The 21,921-nt window shown below is 39.0% G+C and overlaps 1 protein-coding gene across 7 annotated transcripts in view; it reads left to right on the top strand.

Annotated features, from left to right (window-relative positions):
* Nucleotides 1-21,921, top strand: part of HARBI1 (harbinger transposase derived 1) — a 121,907-nt gene that overhangs the window by 31,549 nt on the left and 68,437 nt on the right. For 2 of the 7 annotated variants that reach the window (XM_044082613.1, XM_044082611.1), the window contains exons 2-3: nucleotides 20,323-20,458; nucleotides 20,614-21,419. In XM_044082613.1, coding sequence (XP_043938548.1) covers nucleotides 20,753-21,419 — 667 coding nt within the window. In that variant the 5' untranslated portion in view covers nucleotides 20,323-20,458; nucleotides 20,614-20,752. Of the gene's footprint in view, nucleotides 1-20,289; nucleotides 20,459-20,613; nucleotides 21,420-21,921 lie in introns of all 7 variants that reach the window. The other 5 variants (XM_044082610.1, XM_044082608.1, XM_044082615.1 and 2 more) reach the window with 3 other exon arrangements.

Genomic DNA, 21,921 nt, shown 5'->3' with positions numbered 1-21,921 from the left:
AGCATTGGTGCAGTGTTTGAGTTTGGACAGTAGTCTTTCTATAAAGTTTGTGGAGACAGGTTTGAGCTCGAACATAAGGGGGGTTGTTGGGGGAGTTAGATGGAGAGAAATGAGATATTGGGGGATTATTGTTAGGGAAGGTTTTGGTCAAGTCAAATAGTTTCTGTGAAGAACGTGAATTCTGATGATAGTTCAAGGTTGGATTTGCTTGGGTCTGGACAAGGGATATTTCTGGAGCCTGGATTGAGAAGAGTGTTTGTAGATTTCCAAAACTGTTTTGGGTTTTGTTGTTGTTTGATTGTAGGCCAATATGATATGATTTTTTGTCTTTAGTGATTAGCTGTTTAACGAGGTTGCGGAGCTGTTTGTATTGGAGGAAGGTATTGGGCAATTTATTGTTCTGGTAAAGCTTCCATAATTTGTCTCTGGAGCATGATTTGTTTTGTATCATTGGATACCCATGGAGCTGTGTTAGTTCTTATCCTTTTGTTTCTTAGAGGGGCTAGGGAGTTTAGAGTGTCTAAGAAAATCAAGTTGAAGTAGGCTATAGCATTGTCAAGAGGAAGGGTGTGTAGTTTTTGCCAGTTCATTTGTTTGAGAATATTTGAGAAGGCTGTGGGGTTGAAGTGACTAAGATTGCGAGTAAGGATGTATTGGTGTTGGTGCAGTGTGGAGCTGGTGGAACGATGGATGAAAGCTGGGAGGTGGTCACTAATGGTGTCAGGAATAGTGCCAGAGTTGGTTATTTTGTTTGGGTGGGAGACTAGGATCCAATTAATAGTGGATCCAGGGGAATTTGTTTTGTTGGGTCTGGTGATGGATAGGATAATCTGAGTAAATTTATAGAGGTTTATGGAAAGAGAGGGAGAGGGTGTATTGAATTTGTTCCATTCTATATTAATATCCCCAAGAATAAAAGTTTCGTAGTTAATTTTAGTAGAAGCCCATAGGAGAATATCCTCGAGGACAGGAATATTGTTACCAGGGGAAATATATAGGGCAATGATGCAGGTATTGTGTTTATTTAGTTTTAGAAGTCCAGCTGTAAGTTCATTGTTTTTGAATTGTGGAATTGGAATTTGGAGGAGGATTATGGTTAGAAGGTTGGAGTAAATTAAGGCAGTGCCGCCACCTTTTCTGCTTAGTCGGTCATTTCTAAGGGTGTAAAATCCTGGGGGTAGAATTTCGGAGTTGGGGATAATAGGGTTTGAGCCATGTTTCGGAGATGGCTAAGATGTCAAGTTGGTTATGGCTCAGCCAAGCGTGAAATTGGTGTAGTTTATTGTTAAGGCTCTGGACATTGATAGTAAAGAGTATAGTGAGGGGTGGAGGGAGATAAGGGGAAGGAATTCTTAACTAAGGTTCTGGGACCAGGGTTAAGATGGAGATCTTCGGCTATGATTAGGTTATTGCAGGTAGCGACATTTGGCCATTTAGGTTTGCTGAGTAAGAGATAAGGTAGATCTAGGCTTAGTTTTGGTGTTAGTAACTTTAGCTGAGGTGGATAAGACTTTTGGGTGGAAAAGGAGCAGTGGGTTAGGCTGAATGAGAAAGGAGAAGATACAGTCGAAGTGTGAGTAAGTTTGTGGTTGAGGTTGGGTAAGTGTGCTAGTTATTGTTGGAGCAAATATAGGACAGGAATTGAAAGAGTATGAGCTGGCATAGTATAGTGGAACTAGGAACAGAAGGAGCAAACAAAGGGGCCTGGAGGGTGTGGATAAGGAAGAAGAGCATGACTATGCAAAGGGGGAATGCTAGGTATAAATTAGGAGGAGAGAATGATAGCTATAAGGAGGAATAGGGTTTATGGAAAGATAACCGAAGGTTAGGTGAGCTTTGGTTGCTAGTGAGGTAGAGAGAATGATTTAAGTGGGATGATTGTATGTAGGTGTGGTAATGAGGGAAGATTTCCTATTGGGTCATTTTAAGCTGGGTGGGTGGAGTGAGGTAAGAATAACAGTAGGAACACTGGGGGTGGGTGCGAATTGGTGGTAGGGGAGCGGAGTGAGCCCGCAGGGCGAACGGAGTGGGGAAGAGCCAAAGGAGAAAGCAACAGAGCAGAAGCCAGTGAAAACAAACTATCACTGGAGCAGGGAGTAAGCTCAGAAGTGAAGAAGTACTATGGCTAAGGGGCAGGTTTGAAACCTTTAAAGAAAACTGTAGCGGGGGGATGTATTTAATTAGGAGGGAAAAAATAGATGCAGAGATAGGGTTACGGAACAGTAGCAAGAGCCTGGAAGGAAAAAGGAGGTGATGTACTGCCACCTAGTGTCTAAGTGAGAAATATCAGGGCTAGAGGTACAGGGATACAGGTATTTGGAGTCTGGGGTAGGCTGCTAGCAAGTCCTCAGGGGAAAAAAAACAATAAATGCACATTTAGTGATATGCAGCACTGTAGAGTACATACACGTTTCAAACAGGACTTGGGTGCACTAGTAGTACCAGCAGGCAACTTGAAAGTATCCCTTAGAGGTTCTTTCAGAGGCAGAAAAACTGGGGAAATTCCTTAGCAGAGTTGAGAACACCTGGGGGGTTTGAGCAATGCACAACAGGCTTCAAAGTTTCCATTAGAGGGACGAAAGCACACAAATAAAAGTTTCCTGAGTGGATCAGGACCTTGGTTCTTCTTTTTCTGTGAAAGTGTAAACCTACTTCACTAAAAGTAGTGAACATAGTAACTGGGTTAAAACAACTGGAACTGGGATTTTTAGAAAAGGGTAGGAGCAAATTACATAGGAAAAATGGGAACTATAAGAGCAATACATGCAGAGGAGGAACGAGGTTTAAAAGAAGGCAGGGTTTGAATGAGCTGTGCAATGGTTAACCAACAGTGATGGAATATGTTAAACGTGATTTATAATGCTTGTAGCTACAATTGTCGCACGGTTTGGAATCTATAAAGTTTGCAAATGAGATTGTGTTGCTATGGTTTATCATTTATATAAATGTAACCTGGCACATGTCATACATGATAATTTAATAAAGATGTTTCTTGTTTAAAAAAAAAAAAAACAAAAAAACAATCATGCCCCTGTGCTATAACACCTCAAAACCAAATGTTCTGGTCATAGGTGACTTAGTAATGAGACGCACAATGTCTTCTCACCAGGTTGAACAAGGAGAAGGTCGCGTTCAGCTGCCTGTCAGTTGCCAGGATCCATCAAATTATGCATGCACTCTAATCGCTCAGCAACAGTTACCGTTATGACTGTGTCATATGTGAATAAGGTGTGAATGACTTGAGATGTGCCTGTGTGTACTATAGGAAGAGAGCCATGACTGAATTCTAAGATTGTGTCCCAGGCAGGTATATGTGTAGCCCTAAGCAGCATTCTTCCTTCCCCTAGGATGATGACATAATACAGACAAAAAATGATTGATTTTAATAACTGGCTTAGCTTCTGGTGTCTCTCCAGGGGGATCCAGTATCTGTCAGCCTGGGAAGACATGGTGGACAGTCCATACTGCTTTGCCAGAGATGGCCTTCACCAGTCTCCTCAAGGCTTTTGGATACTGGCAAAGACACTTGCCTCCACCATAGTGCCTTTTTAGGTAATGTCCAAACAACAAAACTTCCAACGTAAAGAAATCCACTAAAGACAAAGTCATGGTTATGCTGCTTAATGCTAGGAGCTTAAACAGTAAACTTCACTCCCTGGAAGCACTTCTCACATTGGAAGATGCTGATGTTTGTACAGTCACTGTAACCTAGTTTAAGGCCTCTGAGAGTTCCCCAACCATACAAGGCTATAATGCTTTTCACACGTTCAGACACCAGAATGAGTGTGTAATAACCAAAGTTGGAGGTGCAGCCATCTTCATTTAAATCCAAATACAAATCAAGACTGGTGAAACAGTACGACTCTCTTGAGCTACTCCAGGCCCAATTAATTATAGGTAAAATAACTTTCCACATCATCGCTAGCCACAAGTCCCCCAACATGAACCAGGAGAAGCACATCACCTTCCTGGACTTGCTAGAGTCGCTCATTATACAGCCAAACACCTTGGTCATGGGAGATTTTAACTATCCTTTCATCGACTGTTAGTCTTACATGAGTACTAATATGATTGTTGTGAGGTTCTTTGGCTTTGGCAATTCAAATGCCCTTGAAAAAGTGGTCCTCACCCCCACTAGGGGCTCAAATGTTATGGACCTAGTGCTCACCAACACGGGGGGGGGGGTGTCACTGCACTACCCCCTGTGTGCTGCCCTCCCTGTTAAGGTCAGACCATAAATCTGTCTTGTTTGAAGTAAAGATCAAACCTGACACCCACAGCAGTAAAAAAAAAAAAAAAAAAAAAAAACTAAAAAATTCCTCCAAAGCAAACTTTCAAACCCCTGCAAACATAGCCAGCATTGACTCCAATGCAAAGGAATACATAAATGCCCTATTTAGCAACTTAAACAAATGCATTGACTTGACTGTACACAACGGGAACAAAATGGTCTTCCTGTAAAAACAAGCCACCCTGGTGGACTGTATGTATAAATAGGTTATACAACAAAAGAAAGAAACTGATGTCTAAGGACAGGAGAGTGCTTACTCATCAGAGGAAGAGTATCCTCCACAGCTTGAACAAGCAAATCAGATATGTTAAGTCCTCTAAGTCTAGCTACAAGGCTAAATTAGCATCCTTGGCTAAAGATAATCCCAAGGTATTCTTCAACTTCATCAGAAACCTAAAAGGGAATGTCCAGCTGTGTGCAGAACTTGCAATGGACAGTACCACTCTCACAACCTGAGTATATTGCCAATCTGCTAGCTGACAGATTTGGCAATAAATTAACCCCCATGTCCCCACCAGACATACCCCAAAGCATTCGTGATACCAGTCCTCTACTGAGTATTTTAAAAGAACAGGTCATACAAGCACTTTCCAAGGCCAAAAACAGCGTCTATGGGACAAGATGACATCCCAGGCTGCTAGCAGAACCAGTCGGCATTTTCTTTAACCTCAGCCTGAGAACCGTCTTTGTCTCGGCAGAGTAAAGAACAGCAGCAGTGATCCCCTTACACAAAGCGGGTCCATCAACTGATTCTGGTAATTGTCCACCCATAAACATGACCAGCAGTATTTGCAAGGCCATGGAGGGAATCCTGATGGACCCATTCCACAAGGACATAAGCAGCCTTCAAAATCTTGACCTGACCCAGTTCAGTTTCATCAAAGGTAGATCTTGCTTATTAAACTTGGTGGACTTGTTTGAGAATGTCACCAAAGCAGTGGATGAGGGCAAAACAGTACATCCCCTCCATCTTGATTTAGGCAAGGCCTTTGACACAATCCCCCGTTCAGATATCATAGAGAAACTCTCCCAGCTGGGGACTAACCCATGGATAACTAGATGGGTAGCCAACAGCTCACAGGCAAGAATGCACATTGTCAAAGCTGGGGAGTCCACCTCCACCAGTAGACCAGTTAGCAGTGGGGTAACACAAGGATCTGTGCTGGGCCCTCTTCTGTTTGGAATCTGTTTCTGTGAAATCTAGGTGAATGTAGACTGCCTGTGGCTTACCAAGTTTGCAAATGACTGTAAATTGGGAGCAGTCTGAGTCCCTCAGCGATGTTAACATATTTAAAGAAAGGTCTGACAAAACATCTGACTGGTGCCAAACTCATGGACTAAAACTTAACGCAAAACAATTCCTCGTTATCCACTTTGGAAAAGTAGCCCCTGCTAATTATGATATAGATAGCACTCCACTAAGCTCAAACTCTGTGATACATGACTTGGGAACACGGGTTGATAGCAACCTAAACTTCGATCACCATGTGTCAGTAGTAGTAGTAAGAAAAGCATTCTGCATTCCGCATCTCATAAATAAGGGCATCACATCCAAGACTTGGGAGGTTGTAGCTCCGCTGTACTTGACCCTTTTAAGATCAGTAATTGAGTACACTGCTCCCATTTGTATTTATCTCACTAGACACCTGCAGCAACTGGAGAGACCACAGAGATTTTTAACCAAGAGAATACAGGGCCTCCAAAACATGACGTATGTGTAATTAGTTGAAAGCCCTGTCACTGTACTCTGTATTATACAGGTTGCTGAGAGGCGACCTGTGCCTGACCTACAGAGCAGTCTTGGACCCTGCTCCAAATGAAATGTTACACATCTGCAAATCAAATGAGATGAGAATAACTTGCTCCAGGGATCTCAGCCTAGACTTTGACGTTAACAAAACATGCTGGAGAGAGACAGATGCATCTCCCAGTGATTGCTGCTCCTCTGGAATAAGCTGTCACTCCATGTGTAGCAGAGCTCCTCACTGACCCTATTCAAGAGCAATCTTGACAACTGGATGAGTGACCATAAATTCTCCCCGGGGATGGCTCCTATCTCCCACATAGACAGGGGCAATCGGTGCTTATTACAGAATCGCTTTAAGAATGGCCACCGAACTATAGTCAAAAAGGGTACTTGGATTTTTTTACACAACTAGGCTTGTAAAGGCCCGAGGGCCATTAGCTTAGTAACGTCTTATGAACTCGTGATCAATTTGTTGTAACTATATAAACTGAGGATGTATTTGTTTTATTTTTTCAAGATTGTAAAAATATTGTTCTTAAAATATTTTGTAATAATTTGGAGCTTTTCTCCCCTGGCCTGCTCTAAAAATGGGTTTTTACCCAGTCAGGGTTTCCTGGTAATCAAATGACAATATATAAATAAATATATTTTTATTCATTTCCACCAGCTGGCACTTGGCTGATGTACTAGTCCACAAGAGAGCCACCTAAGCAGTTTCCATAAGTAGAGGACTATAGTGGCTAATTTGCTCAACCTATGAGAAATGTTCTCATTATTTTTAGCTTTATCTGACACCTACTCATCATGACTCCAGTGTCATTGTACGTGTCACCTGCAGGCCATCTTGGCACTTATACTGCCTTCTGTAGGACCATCAAAAAAAAATGCAGGATATCACACGTGTGATTCTTATTGCTGCATTTTTGGCCTTCTTCAGCCTTCTGTTTAATCACCCCAGAAAATTCCATTCAAAAGTGTACTGATGACTCAGCCATTGGGAAACACAGTTCCAGTGTGCATACCCTGTACCAAAGAGTTTGCTGCAGTACCACTAGTAATGCTGGCATATTCCTGATGAAGTGGTCTCCATAATGTCTTACTTTTTTATGACTGTCTTCTTAGAAAACCGACCGAGGCAATGAAAAAGGTCGTTCACCTGCACCTTGAATCACCAGGAGGCTCCTTAGTTCATGACATGTTTGTATTTCTTCTTATGCCTAACTTAGCTCCTTCATATGCACCTGTGTTTGATGAGCAGGTCCTAGTTTTGTAACTCCTGAGACATCCAAAAGTAAACTGCATTTGTGCAATTCAACCAGAAAAACTCTGCATTTTGAAGCTAGTTATTGCAACTTTTAATCTTTTTTGCAGGGAGTGCTGTGCTTCCCTGCATCCCAGATGTGGGGGTCTGTGCCCCCATATACTTGCTACTTAGTGACTTTGAGATCACTGTACCTCTGTGTAGGAGGTATACTGCAAGTCAATCCAGCCTTGTAATTCTGTATTCCCATATATTTCCCATTTCATTTCCATTGTTCAAGTTTGTCTTTATGTTCCTCAGACTATGAACACACACTCCCTCCATCCGTTTCACTATCAATGTTCATATGGTCACTGATAGTAATTTTCCTTTCACCATCAGTGTTCATATGGTCACTGATAGTAATTTTAATGTCTGCCAGTTTTGTTTTTTTAATTTCTCCAAGTCTTTTGGATTTCTATTACCATGACTGGAATGGACCCCATTCCTAAGTCAAAGTACGATTAACGTTCATGAAATTAGTATTGTTTCAGTCCTTGACGTCAGCCAGAAGTGCTCTTCGCAGCACCTGTAATGTGCCTAGTATAATGACTCCTCCTGCAATTTAGTATGGAGTTGCATGTATTGGTAACATATCTAAGTAAAATTGTAGATTTTTTTTTTTTTTTTTTTTAATATAAAACCTTTTGCTCCTACTACTATTGGAACGGTCTAAGTGTCTTTCTTCCACATTGCTCTTGTTTCAGTTTGCAAATCCTGATATTTTATTACTTTGACTCTCTCTGTACGCAAGATGCTGTAGTCGGTGTGTGTAGTGATTTCAGTGATCAATGCTACTTTTGTCTTATTTTCATGGGCCACTATATCTGGTTTTGTCGCATCTGTCTTTTGAGCTGTTGGTAATGGGTAAGCTCATGTGATGTCGTCGTCATCATTTTCTGTGATGCTTTGTGGCTACTTTTCCAGTGTTTTTACAGCTACTTAAGTACCATATTTACACAATCCCCAGTGCAAGTCTTGCCGTATTATTATGCCTTTCAGTATACATTCCTTCTGCCGTTAGTATGTTACAACCAACAATGAGGTGTGCGGCTGTTTCCAGTTTTCTTTTACAAAACCCACATTTGTCTGTTTCTGCCATATGTTCAATGGACTTTGTAAACCAAAGTGTGCGTAGCCCACTATCTTGGGCCATCAATATTAACCTTTCATCTTTTGGTTTGAATTCACCTCTAACAATTCCTGCATTCGATCCTGATCAACATTGAGGTTCTTCCAGAAGTTTTCTCTACTTGGAACTATATTTATGCATTTTCCACATTTTTTCCCTTCTCATCTGATCCTTCACCTTATATTCTTTCTTTTGTTTTTTTTTTGTTTTTGTTTTTTTTGCATATTCAGTCCCACCTGATTTTTTTCTACTGCTGGTTTGATTTCCCTTCCTGCTTGACGTCGATAGGCTTTTGCTAGACTAAGCTAAGCAGGTTAGTCATCTTAGATTTATTCTCCTCATGTTTCAAAACTTTCTTTACATTTGTGTCCTGTGAGGTCAGCAGATATGTGCGCAGTCCCACAGTTGTAGAGCTGTACATGTAATCAATTTCAAGGAGGCCTGTACCAGAGCAGGGAATATATAATCTTGGTATACATTGATTTTTATAAATAATTTGGTGATCGTGACGCATCCTTATTGTTTTCCTGTCTAATCTATCCAACACGTTTTGGGGCCAGTCAGTCACTACAAAACTGTTTTAGGACAGGAAGAGCAAATTGGTTTATAGCTTGAATTTTGTTCCTAGATGTCAGCACTGTTTTCAGGATTAATTTAAGTTTTGTAAAGTATTCCTTACAAAGTTTTATAAGCATTTGTTCATGTTTTATTGTTAATCCTTCACCATTTCCCAAATATTAATACACTCCCTGTTGCTCAAGTTTGTTTATATCACATTATTGTCCTAAAGTGATGTTTTCTAGATGCTGCAGTTTTCATGCTTTAAAAGTTGCTTTTGCACACTTATCAAGACCAAATGACAATCTTATATCATCTGAAAAAGTTTGACAATTTGCATTTGTGCTTTCAGTTTTTATCTAATGAGCTATACTGTTTTAAATCATCGACAAAGAGCAGATGACAAGTCTTTACACTTTGTTTTCTAGGAGTCAAATTATAGCCATGGCCTAGTCTGTTAAGTAGACAGCTCAATGGGTTAAGGGCAAGACAGAATAGCAGAGGTGACAAGGAGTCACCCTGGAATATCCTCCTTTGTATTTTTATCCCTGGAATAATAATTTGCCCTTTATCATTGCTTAATTGTAAGTGGTCTGCCAGTGTTTCATGGTCACTGTAATGTAATTGACTAATATAGGATGTATCTTGTACATTTTTAAGCACTCTTTTTATCCATGAATGTGAGATACTTTCAGATGCATTTTTGTTGTAAATCCATACCATACTTAGATTCTTCCTTTTTTACAGTTCTCCATTATGACTTTATTTAGCGACAAATGATCCTTTGTTCCATGGCTTTCTTTTATTGCCATTTGTTCTGTTGCCATGATTGAGTTTTCTTCTAAATTACTATAAACTCTGTCTGCATCAATTTTGGTGTATAGTTTGTGTCGTTGGAAGGCAAGTTATTGGTCTGTAATTTTTAGGCTATCTTACAGGTTCACTCTTAAGTAGAAACATTTGTTTTACTGTTAGCCAGATTAGTGTCTGTTCAGGGTGCGCTTATAGTTTTTACTCATGGCTAAATCTTCATGCAAAGATGTTTAATACTTTTAACCAGAAGTTTTGTACTGCATCTGGGCTTGGTGTTTTCCAATTAGAGGCTCTTCTAAACTTTGTTTCTATCTGTCTAGCTGTTATTTGATCCCATTTCATGTCCTGCACCTTTGAACTTCTAATACTTCCCTTTACTATTTCTGTCCGTTTAGCATCTTCATGTTCCACAGGATCTTAATAAATACCATTTCTTTTTTTGGATGGTCTTTCAATTCCTTTTACTTTGTTTCTAACTACTCTTTAAAACGTTTTGGGATTATCAATAAATTCCTTATTGTGTACTTTACCTTTATATTTACATGTGTATATTCTGTTTTTCTGCCTCTGCTGATATTTTTAGTTAATTTGCAATAATGCATGATTGCACATTGCTTTTATCTCATCTGTCTTTCTGACTATTTTTGTTGATCTATTCCCTCGTCTATACTTACCTAACAGTGACACGTTTTGTCTCAACTGCTTTGTAGTTTTCTCTATTTAATACTTCCATGACGGTATTTGATTCTCCCCTTCCTTTCCCTCACTACCCTGTGCTCTTGTGGTAGAATTGTATCTGTTCTTAACTTAGCTGCACAGCAATATATCCTGTTTACTTCTGCTATATCGCATGGCTCTCTATGGATAGTCCTAATTATGTGTTCATTTGTCTTATAAAACTTCTGACTTTTTGGGTTTTATTGAACTTCTGCAGTCTATTTCTTTCATTGATCTTAATATGTCTGTCTATATTAAGTCAAAACAACTCTTACCTCATTTTCTGCTAAACTGAGGGCACATTTTTTTGTTTTCCATTTCCTCTGGGCCGTCTATAGAAAGTTCTGTAGCATCTTCCTATGGCACATTCTCCAGTTTCATCCCGTGCCATCCATTGCTCTGTCAGATGGGAACTCACTGGCCTGTCACTCCTCAACATTGACTGCATCAGTTTCCTGTTGCTTCCCTTGCTGTCCAGCTTAAAGTGTACATTTTATTCTGGTTTCCTGTGGAAGGCTTCAAAATATCTTTATATTGCACCTGACCAATTACTTCCCATTCCACTGGTTTTCCCGTTTTCCCTTAATTTGGATGTCCATTGCTCTATCCCTTTGTAGTGTTTTCTGAATTACATTTTCTACACTAAATCCTTCACTTCACAAGTACTACATAACCTCAGGTGTTCATGTTTCACTGTTGCAGTCATCACCTGTGTGTTATCCCTGCTGTGGTAGCCCTCAGACGGCCCGAATACCAGAGTCCATGTTTTTTTTGCATCAGCTGCAGTCACCTGTAGTCTGACATCAGGTCGTCGGTGGTATAAAGCAAGGCAGCCGACATCATTACATCAGTCTTCCTTGCCGTGGAGCCCATAGCAGAAGTAGTTTGCACGAGTGCTGGTCGGTCACTTTCAACTGAAAACATCTAAAGCTAAGTACCTCATTTGGGGGGGGTCCTTTTTTCTTGCACTAACCGATGTCCGAAAAAGTTAACAATTGTCTTGCCTGTGGAAAGCAGATCCCACACCAAGACTTCAACCATATGAAATCTTTTTCTTTCCCAAGTCCATATTTTTTCCTCAGATGTATCCTGATCTTCCTGTTTCTCTGTACTTTTGGGGCTCGTTCCATCATGCTGTGATGTAACTTGTGTTAGACCTTCAACACCAAATCCTTCACTTCACAGGCATTCCATAACTTCAACTTCTGTTTTTTTAACTTCTACTTTACTAATCTTCTTTTCTACATTCCTTCTTTGTGATATTTCTTTTATTGTGAAATTTTCCATATCTGGGTGCCTTTGCCTATATTTCTTTTCGAATACCTGTAGGGCTGCCTTCTTTCTATTGATTAATTTGGCTTTCATCTTTGCATAAATATTGCACCATATTAAATCTCTCTTTTTCCCATGTCTATATTTCTCTCTTGTACTTTTCAAAAATCTGTAGGTTTTGTTCATATTTTCACACTTAGACTCTTTCCAAACAGATCAAAGTTTCTTGGTCTGTGTACTGTTTTTCACAAATTTGTTGTATTAATGAACACAAATTTTTATTTGAGGCTTCTGACAGTTTTTTCTTGTGGAAGCATTTTTCTTTCCTCTAATTTTTCTCTTGATCTTTTTATATATCTTGTGTCTGGAAATTCTGGGCTTTTTGCATAAAAGTAACAATACATAATTTCTTTCTTATCCTCAATAGTCCACTCTATCGTCATTATGGTTCTTCTTTGGGCCATCAGTTTTTTTTTGTGATTTTTGTGGACTGCTACTTCCTTCAACAGGGGGTGGCATCCTCCCCCTGGTCCTGGCCTGGCCCCATTGTAGGAATGTTTCTGTATTTTGAGGATTCTACACTGTTATTTTTCCCAGTCCTGGCACCAGTACGCTCCGCTATCTAGTTAATTTGTGACCTATTTCTGTCCATGATGTATGCTATATAAATACAGTTTATATATCCGTACCATCTTGGAGAGAATTTGTGAAAAACAGGGTCCACCTCATGAAGGTACTTACTAAGGTTTGAGGATGAATTCAATTTCAGCAATACTGCTCTCCTTTGCTTGCTGACTTATCTCTCCATTCAGACCCCTGCCAACAGTATGGACCTTTTAGTGTCCCTGAAGGTTTTAGAAGTGTGCCTTGGGATATTGACCATCTGTTGGATTACTAGTTCCCCCCAGGACTTTTACTTTGTTTTCAGGAGTCTGCCACTATGTTGCAAGACTCCTGTGGGATTTGCATTTGAGTTTGTGATCCTGAGATTAGAACTTTTGCTTTTTCCAGAAATTAAGTTGCTGGTAGGGTGCAGTATAATGAAGGCATCAACAACTTTGGGAAGGTTTACATGCTTAACATATTGATGCCCAGAGCATCAGTCCAGAGTACCTTGGAAAAGGTGGCTGTCTTCTGACACCTTAACATTACTGTAAGTACCCATAAATTTCCTATCAAGAATTGTTACATGGCAATTTTGAAAATCAGAACGAAGTTGCTCCATTACATGGCCACCACATTGTGAAAACCTAAGCACGGTTTATTACTGAGTGTCCAGATTTTAGGTCTGCAAATAATTGCAAGAAAATGTCAAACTGTTTCAGAGATAGAGCCCTGTATTAATAGGTACCTGAAGTAGGCATACTATTGGAATGTGCCAAGCTGTTGAGTTGTATTCTAATCTGTTTTCATTGGAGGTGAGTACATAAAGGTGGAGAATGCAACCCTCCTTTAGAATATCTTTATTAAATTATTGTATCAGAAGTAAAAATAGTAAATATCTCTAGAAAAGGGAACTCGTGTCCGGAAACTTGCCGAGACAAGAACCCCTTATATTGGTCTGGATAGTGTGACTGGCTGTGATTCTGCATTGAGTTGCATTTAAAGTTCCTAACAGGAGAATGTCAGTCTTGTATGATTTTGTGCTTTGTCCTTGTTTCTATGATACTAAGAGCTGTCAAAGGAGGACTGACATCTTACCTTCTGTATGTTGGTACAAAATGCAAGGTTTGACTGTCTTCACTCTGACAGTTTGGCAGGCTGGCTTTATACTTGTTTATCATTGGTGTGGGTATTTATATAATTTTGTTCAGGTGAAAAATGCAGTGTATTTCTAAAACATGTTTGTATTAAGTCATCATTACATCACTTCTCCATAAAATGGAATTCTTTTGTCACTAGGATAGTGTGACTGCCAAAGATGTCTGGTTGCAATGTGTTTGGTCGAGTTCAGCATTGAGAGCTAATAAAACTTTAATGGTCGAGTAACATATTTGGATGCATATTTTGTACAAATAGAATTTGAACGTTTTGCTAAGAATTTTCAAAGGAAAATTGTCTATTGCTGTATGTAGCCATTTTACAGCAACAGTCTGGCATGTTGCATTATGCTTTTATTACCATTAGACAGGCTTTTGACGCTTTAAGTAAAATGTTGCACATGCCTAGGTTGTGTTTGCATTGAACTGTCATTAAATCATTGGTTAAGTTCTTGTACATCGCTTCAGAAAAGAGAACTTTTTCCCCCACTGGAAGTATGCAGTGACCAGTACTACTTGTGAGAAGGTTATTGTGTTGGGGCGAAATGTATCTGTTAAGTGCATTTTATGTCTGTAGTGTCCTGGAATAGTTTGAAAGTATTACTAAAGACTAGCAAGAGAGGGATAAATTGCTTTTCCACATTAAGAGCGTACACAGTCCTTTCACAATGACTGGCATACTGGATTATATTGTTTGTATAAATGGTGGTGTAGGTCTTCTCTCAGAGTGAAGAATGCAGCTCGTGTTCAGAATATATCTGTATTTAGAGGTCATTACATCAGGAGTAAACTTTTAATTTATTTATCTGGAAAAGATAACTTTTTGCCACTGGAAACAAGTGCCATGATGAAAACTATCAATACTACAGGGGTAATTTGTTGGAGTCCTGCTCAGCACTAGGTGACATTTTGATTGTAGAAGGTAGGGCGGTTTTAATTTTCTACATCCTTATCCAAGTTTAATTCTCCAAGTTTTACTAAGAACTATGAGGGAGACAGACTGGTGGTATTTTTATAGATGGATGCACAATGTAGGGATTGACAGACATTTGGCAGTGATGTCCTGGCTTGTTCCATTATGCTCCATTTCCATTAGGGATTGGTATAAGATGTTTTTCTGGCTGCAAACTGCAGAATGTGTTCAGCGTATATCTATATTGAGGTATCACTATATCTCATGTAAAATTTATATTTATGTATGTATATTGGGGGCGTTTGCTGTCGGAGGAATTATGCTTGCCCCCCCCAATTCTCATTTGCATTGATGCACCTAAGGTGTAGTCAGCTGTTATGGTACTTGGTGCCATTCTCGAATCTGGCATACTCCCCCAGCCACCCAACTTTGAGAAATAAAAAAAAAAATCGGTCCTTTCTCAATTTGGTCCTGATTTAAGGAGAAAGGTCTGTTCTTTCCAATCCATGCATGATCCTTGATGAGCAGAAACAAAACTTTGTTCCCTGATCTGCCGGACTGGTGTTCCAAATGTAGGGCACAAGATGACGCCATTTTTTTCCCATCTACGTTCCTTGGGGAGCAAAAAAATCCTCCTCTTAAACTGTAGCAAACTGCTTGCTACATTTATAGCAAACAGCTGTTCTAGTTTAAGCAGTGCTTCAGTTCAGACCACAAATACCCCATTTCCTCTCTTTTCCTTCTGTTTGCTCTCAATACAGTGATTCATTTGCTGATTTCCTCCAGTAAATTTCAGTCCCCATCATACCTGTCTTCTGTACCCTAGTTGCAGGTGTCCCTATTGGTAAATTCTTTCTCCATTCCCAGGCTGGCTTAGTTTTTAGAATACTTTTACTTTGACTAAAGCATTATGTATGGCTGTTGTTATTCTTAAAGGCATGTTTCCAAAATTATAGCTTCTAGCTGTTGAAATCCCTCCTCCATTTCAATTTATCCTTTTACATATTGATTTTATAACGTTCTTCTTAAACTGGATACATGAACTTTAATGTGTAGCCTTGACGTACCCTTTCAAATCGGGTAACCAAAAACTGCCTATTTTCTATGGAGACATCAATCTAGCCCACTTAACTTTTGCCCTGTTATCCTCCCAAATTAATTCTTTCAAGTCTCTTGATTGTGATCCACGTCTTTTCCTCTGGTTGATAAAATCAAACCTGTCACTTTTTGTTTTACTGCTTGTATCTTAATATTTATATCCATAATCAAGGGCCTCCATTTTCTTAATTTTTGTATTGTCTTCTGTTTACTGTTTTCCCACATATTCTTAACTGCAGTAACGTAATTTCTTTTTATCGGCATACCTAAATGCTTCATCTTATCTCCCCGTAAGTACAGGTATTCTTGAATCAATTTCATATATGGTTACATAGTTTAAATCTACAGCTTTTGTTTTCTTTCCATTTATTTTGATATCCTGAAAAGACTTTAATGTATCTCAAAATGTTTGGCAACACCAAAATTTAATGTTCTTTGTGGATTTATCATGTGCAAAATAATATTCTATGCTAATATGTTCTTCTTTGATTGCCACACCAGCTATATCCTTGAATGTATGAATCCCTTAATTGCTTTAATAGCCCAGAGTATAAAGCAAGAAAGAAGGGAAAAAGAAAATCACTCCTAGTGCTCCTGTCAAGCAGAGGAAGTCAGAGAAGAGCTCTCCCACCTTAATTCTTGCTTTAGACCCTTCATATATATATCCCCCTTATTAACCCTGTTATTCTCTCAGGGAATGCAGATACTACAGATGCCCTTCTCATAAAATCTTAGCTGACCCTACTGAATATTTTCTTTGCATTAAGACTCAACAAATGTAGCTGTGTCTTAACATAGTCAGATTCTGTCCAGATCATAATTATTGTCAAATGTTGGTCACCCCCTCAGAACCACATCAGTCCACTAATTGAAACTTTGATAACTTAACTGCTATGCTCATAGCTAATGTAGGTATGTGTGGTAATGGTTTACAATTGAAATCTGTCTATAAAAAGGCAACTCTGAAGGTCCTTTATCTTTTTTTTTACTAATTTCTTTGAAGATGTTGGTCCCATCTTTTTAAAATCTTGTTGAACAAAGCCTTCTTGATTTGTGTCATTCTCTTCCCTCGCAACTTCTACATTTCTACGGAAGTTTCATCTGTTTCTGAACACTCCCCTGTTTAAATTTAATCTATTCCTGTCTTAGCTGTTAATTGTTGAGCCTCATCTTTTTATGACCTGGATTGCAAGTATTATATCACAAGTTCCCTAAATTTAGCCATGACTCTTTTGTTTCCCATGTCACTGACTTAAAAGTATTTGGACTGTACAGTTGTTAACAAAAATAGTTGTTTAAAACTGCAAGCTGGCTAAACTTGCATAATGTCCAAATACTTCCTTGTTTTTCCTTAAGCTGCCAACATGTATTCCTCCTTTTTTTTGTTTGGTGAGAATTCCCTTCTGCAATACCTATAACCTTATTGTTAACCCATCTAAATAATTCATATTACTACCTGACAGTAAGACGTTGTCCCGTTCGATTCTCAGCTAAGAGCGTCTTCTGTCTGGAGACATGCGTGAATGGGCGTACCTTCGTTGAAGGTTGTACGTCAGGGCTGGCAACTCTGCACGTAAAAATCTACTGCCAATTATTAGCGGACCGGAGTTCCGCTGTGGCGATCCCTAACCGGGAAAAGCCGAAAAACACAACTGTTCCATATATTCTGCAATGATTTTAAAAGTTAATTTTGTTTTACCCCATTGAGTAGCTGTTTCTTTTGAAATAATTTCTATCTTTAATAACTCTCAAATCTTGCCAGTAACCACTTTACCAGTATTGTCCTCCTCACATTTGCTATCATTATTCCCATCTTCCTTTGTAGCTGTCATTTCTCTGAATGTCGTCTCTGAAATTCCTTCTGTGTTAAATTCACATGCTTGTTTTATCGAACTGTCTTCTGTAACATTGCAATTTGTATCCTGTATTTCTTAATATAAATACAGTACTCTGATTTTTGTCTGCACCGGTAAGTATATTTTACACTTCTTGTTAATATAGACAAAACAATCGTTTCTGTTAAAGCCGTTATTGCCACTTGCATAAATATTTTGGTTCTTATGAATACACTTCTGTCTTGCAGCTTACATACATATAATAATGATTTGCTGGCTGATTTGGTATATAGTTACTTTTTCTCGTGTCCACTTCAACCATGTCAGAGTAGCCCACACTCTTCGCTTTGATAAAAGTCACTGTTTTTTTTTTTTCAGTTCCTCTTTATCCACCTTTAAAACACAGTAAACACAAAACTGTATACATTTTGTAAAATGGAAATCTCTCCCAAACAAGAAAAAAAAGTGCTCTGAAATCAGTTGTTGCATCCACAGGGATTACTTGTTCTAAAGTTAAGGTTAACCATGGTAATTCACATGTTGGAGCTCATGTTCACAGTCACTCACATAGCAGTCTGTTCTTACCTTTTCTCTGGTTCTCTACCAGATGTGAAAAGCAACTTGAATACTTTCAGTAAACATCAACTTTTAGCTTTAAGGAAAAAGTAAACCTGTTGACCTCAAATTAATTGGGCAATGTTTTGTTTTTTTAACCTTTCACACTTGTAACAGTCCACTTATATCAGTGTCCCTCTCCTATGCTGGGTTTACCTACCTCTTCTAATTTCTTCTGGACATGTCCACTGGGGCTGGGGCAGATAAGTATGTTTAGGGCATTCCTGGGCATGCCACCCTTGATGCTGTGAGGGTTGTAATGACCTACCTTCATTCAATTCCATGCATTTATCTGTTACCCTGCACTCGCATGTTATGTCAGAGGGGTACTCCTTTCTATGGACCATGCCTCAACACAGGGAATACCTAAAGGAACTCCCTCCCTAATGGAATGTGTGCACCCTTCTCTCCCTGCCAGTGTTTCAAAAGCCCAATCTGTTAATTGAGCCCAAAGTCACCTGAAATATATTTAAGGCTTTTTATCTGTGCCTCATCACTTTCTTTTGAAACTGGCAATGTTACGTTTAATACTTAAAAGCAGTAAGGATTCTGGGGAGGCAGTTGCTTGTCTAACTAATCTTTTCCCACAGTTTGAAACTTCAGTTACTATGATAGCAAGCAGTTCAGTGAAAATAAAAACCTAAGTACATTACTTTGTGTGTGGCGAGTCCTCTGAAAAGGTCATACAGAACCTGTGAAGAACTGCAGTAGTTAATTGCAAGCTGCTTGCCTTTGGCAAGTGCTAGTGGAAAAACAGTTAGTTTTACAAATGGAAGAAAGAGGTACCATTTGTCTCTCTTTACTTTTATCATTTTAGTTCAAGCTGTATTTCTTATATATATACATTCCTATAAAACAGGTAGCTGTTTTATTTTAGTTTCATATTTAATGTCTTCAGTGCATATTTACATACCCCCATTAGTCAGCTCACAACATTATATTAACTTTAAATTGCTTTTTTTTTCCAGCCATTTTTATCTTGTTTACAATGCAAACCCTGGATGCATTCCAAATAAGAAAGCATATTTTATTTACTATCACTAGCTTACACAACAGTCACTGCTACTTACCTCACCTTTTATTTCTACCTGTAACTGCATGTTGTGTACAAGTACTTGCTGAACACTTGTAAGGTTCTCCCCAGCCGGAGGCTTTTCTTTTCTGGTTAGTTTTTCCCTTATTTTTTTCAGATTTCTTATTTGCAGGCATCCAGGCTGGCTAACTACTAGACAGTAACCAAATTTTACCAAAATTCACAAATTCTGTTGGATTTTTAAATAATACATCTGTTTTCACACACTGGGGGCCCTACTCAACATATTGTTTAGTCAGTCACTATCTTAAAGTCCTGTTATTGTAAATGTTACATTAAGCATTGCTTGTTCAGCCGATGTGCAAATACATTTGAGATTGTTCTTGGTGTGCTCGTGGAACTATGTTACCCCTAGAGTTACTAGCTCGTGCAGTGTGTTGTATGATGCTGTCCATCCACATATGTTGCTTTGAAAATTTGAGAGAAAGCTGTCTGTTGTAAATAGGATTAGATCCAGGTTGCAGTGGCCTTCAGAGAGGGACAGATGTGCACTGTCTACAAAAATACACTAACTTAAAAGCATAGCTGTACCTTCTTTACAGATTAACAAGTACAAAGGATATTGAATGCACTTGATGCTGTGATTTCAAACATGAAGAAACATAAGCATATCTGTATAAAAATTATGTCTGTATTCTTTTACAGTGATAAAAAATGACATTTAAAATTTTATATTTTTTTAATTGAAATTCAGGATGCAGCCGCTTCTTAGCTTTTGAAGCTAGACAGGTGGAGTAAGAGTATTTCTTACTGGGTGTCCTACCTTCATTTTCTGAACATTTCTTGAGTTGCATAAACCTTTTGAAATGTAGCCATTTCTATACAGGGAGCAAAAATGTCCCAAACTGGTAGACTGTTTCAGTGCAGTGCTCTTGAAATTGTTCAGTAGTAAAAGGACTACACCCTACTTTTAGTTAAAATACCCCCTGTGTCTAACTTTTGGGTTTTCGTAGTGTCACCCAGTATGTTTTCCTACCATTAATGTGGTGGTGGTGCTGCTGTTGCTTTTGGCATAAAATGAGAACATGACAAATGTCCATAGGATAAAAGTGGCGACATTTCATCTTGGTATGTTGTAAGTATTTTGTGGTTAGATAATGGCCAAGTATTTCACTAATTGCATTTTGAAACTTGCTTTTTTGAAGGAAACCGCAACCTTGTGTTATCTTTTTCGTAAGGTACAGAAATCTTGGAGTTTGGTTTATATTAAATTCAGAGGTACAAGGAGGCAAAGGCCCATGTATGGGATTATGTGAGATTCACCACCATTCCATACATGTGTGTACACACAGACTGAAGTACTATTCTAAAAAAGTGAGTCCTTCTTTTTCCTTTTATTCTTATCACATTTTGAAGAATTTTGATGTCTTGTCTTCATATATAGATCCTGTTTTTGTAGACTTGCTGACTTTATATTTGCAAGATTTTGTTGGAGACTTCTAACATTTTCTTTTTGTTTGCTTCAAAAGGAGAAGAAAAGCGAAGTCTTCCCATGCTGCTGTTTTGCTCAGTTGGGAATTGCTTTAGCGTGGAAGTCAGCACTGTGAAAACACTGTAATATAGACCTTTTGAGCACAGTCTGTAATTGTCATTTGTGCTACCTTAACAATGGCAGTTGCGATCACTCTCCTTGACTGTGACCTTATGTTGTTTGGCCGTGGACATAGGACTCTGGATAGATTTAAACTGAATGATGTAACTGACGATTACTTGATATCTGTGTTTGGCTTTCCTAAACAGTTTATTTACTACTTGGTAGAACTTCTGGGCCGAAGTTTATGCCGTCCAACGCAAAGGTCTAGGGCTATTTTGCCAGAGACACAAATTCTGGCTGCTTTAGGATTTTATACTTCTGGATCATTCCAGAATCTAGTTGGAAGTATCATTGGAATCAGCCAGGCATCCATGAGCAGATGTGTTGCAGATGTTACAGAAGCACTGGTTGAAAGAGCTTCCCAATTAATTTGTTTCCCATCGACATTACCTGCCCAGCAAGAAATTACTGAAGAGTTCTTTGGTGTAGCAAGAATGCCTAATGTGATGGGAGTGGTAGGCTGCACCCAAGTGGCCATCAAAGCCCCGAATCCAGATTTGTCATATGTTAACAAGAAAGGCTGCCACTCGATCAGTTGTCAGCTAGTTTGTGATGCCAAGGGACGGATTCTGAGTGTAGAGTCACATTTTCCAGGGAGCTTACAGAGTTCAGCTGTGTTTCAGCAATCGGATGTTAACAAACTCTTCCATGATGGAGTCTTGAAAGATGGATGGCTGCTCGGTGAGTCTAAGTTATAAGTAAAGTTGCAGGATAAAATTGTAGCTGAGGTTTAGATCTCTAGCATTGTCTCCATAAAGCAACAGGTTTAACAGCTTGATTTTCAGCTGGGTGCCTTCTGTACGGAGTCTGCATGTCCTCCTTGTGTTCTCACGGGTTATTTCCAGGTGCTCTGATTTCCTGTCACATTCCAAAGACTAGTATTAGGTTGATTGGATACTGTAAAATTAGCTGTGTGTGTGTGCGCGTGTGTGTGCGCGCGCGCAAGTGACTGCTGTGAATGAACAACCATGTTGGTGCTAGCCACCCAGCAGTATGAACCTTGGCTGTAGATGATTGTCACTGTTGAAGTAGCACCTCAACCCCATGTGCAAAATGGGATTGTGGTTTGATAGATGTATAAAATATATATGTGTGTGTGTGTGTATATATATATATATATATATATATTTATATTTATATATCTATATATATATATTTATATATATATATATATATATATTAT

This window comes from Protopterus annectens, chromosome 9.part0 (genome assembly GCF_019279795.1).
Source record: "Protopterus annectens isolate FY-2018-M chromosome 9.part0, PAN1.0, whole genome shotgun sequence".
NCBI classification, from domain to species: Eukaryota; Metazoa; Chordata; order Ceratodontiformes; family Protopteridae; genus Protopterus; species Protopterus annectens.
The sequence above is the reverse complement of the archived record's forward strand: the minus strand, read 5'-3'. Positions and strand labels throughout refer to the sequence as shown.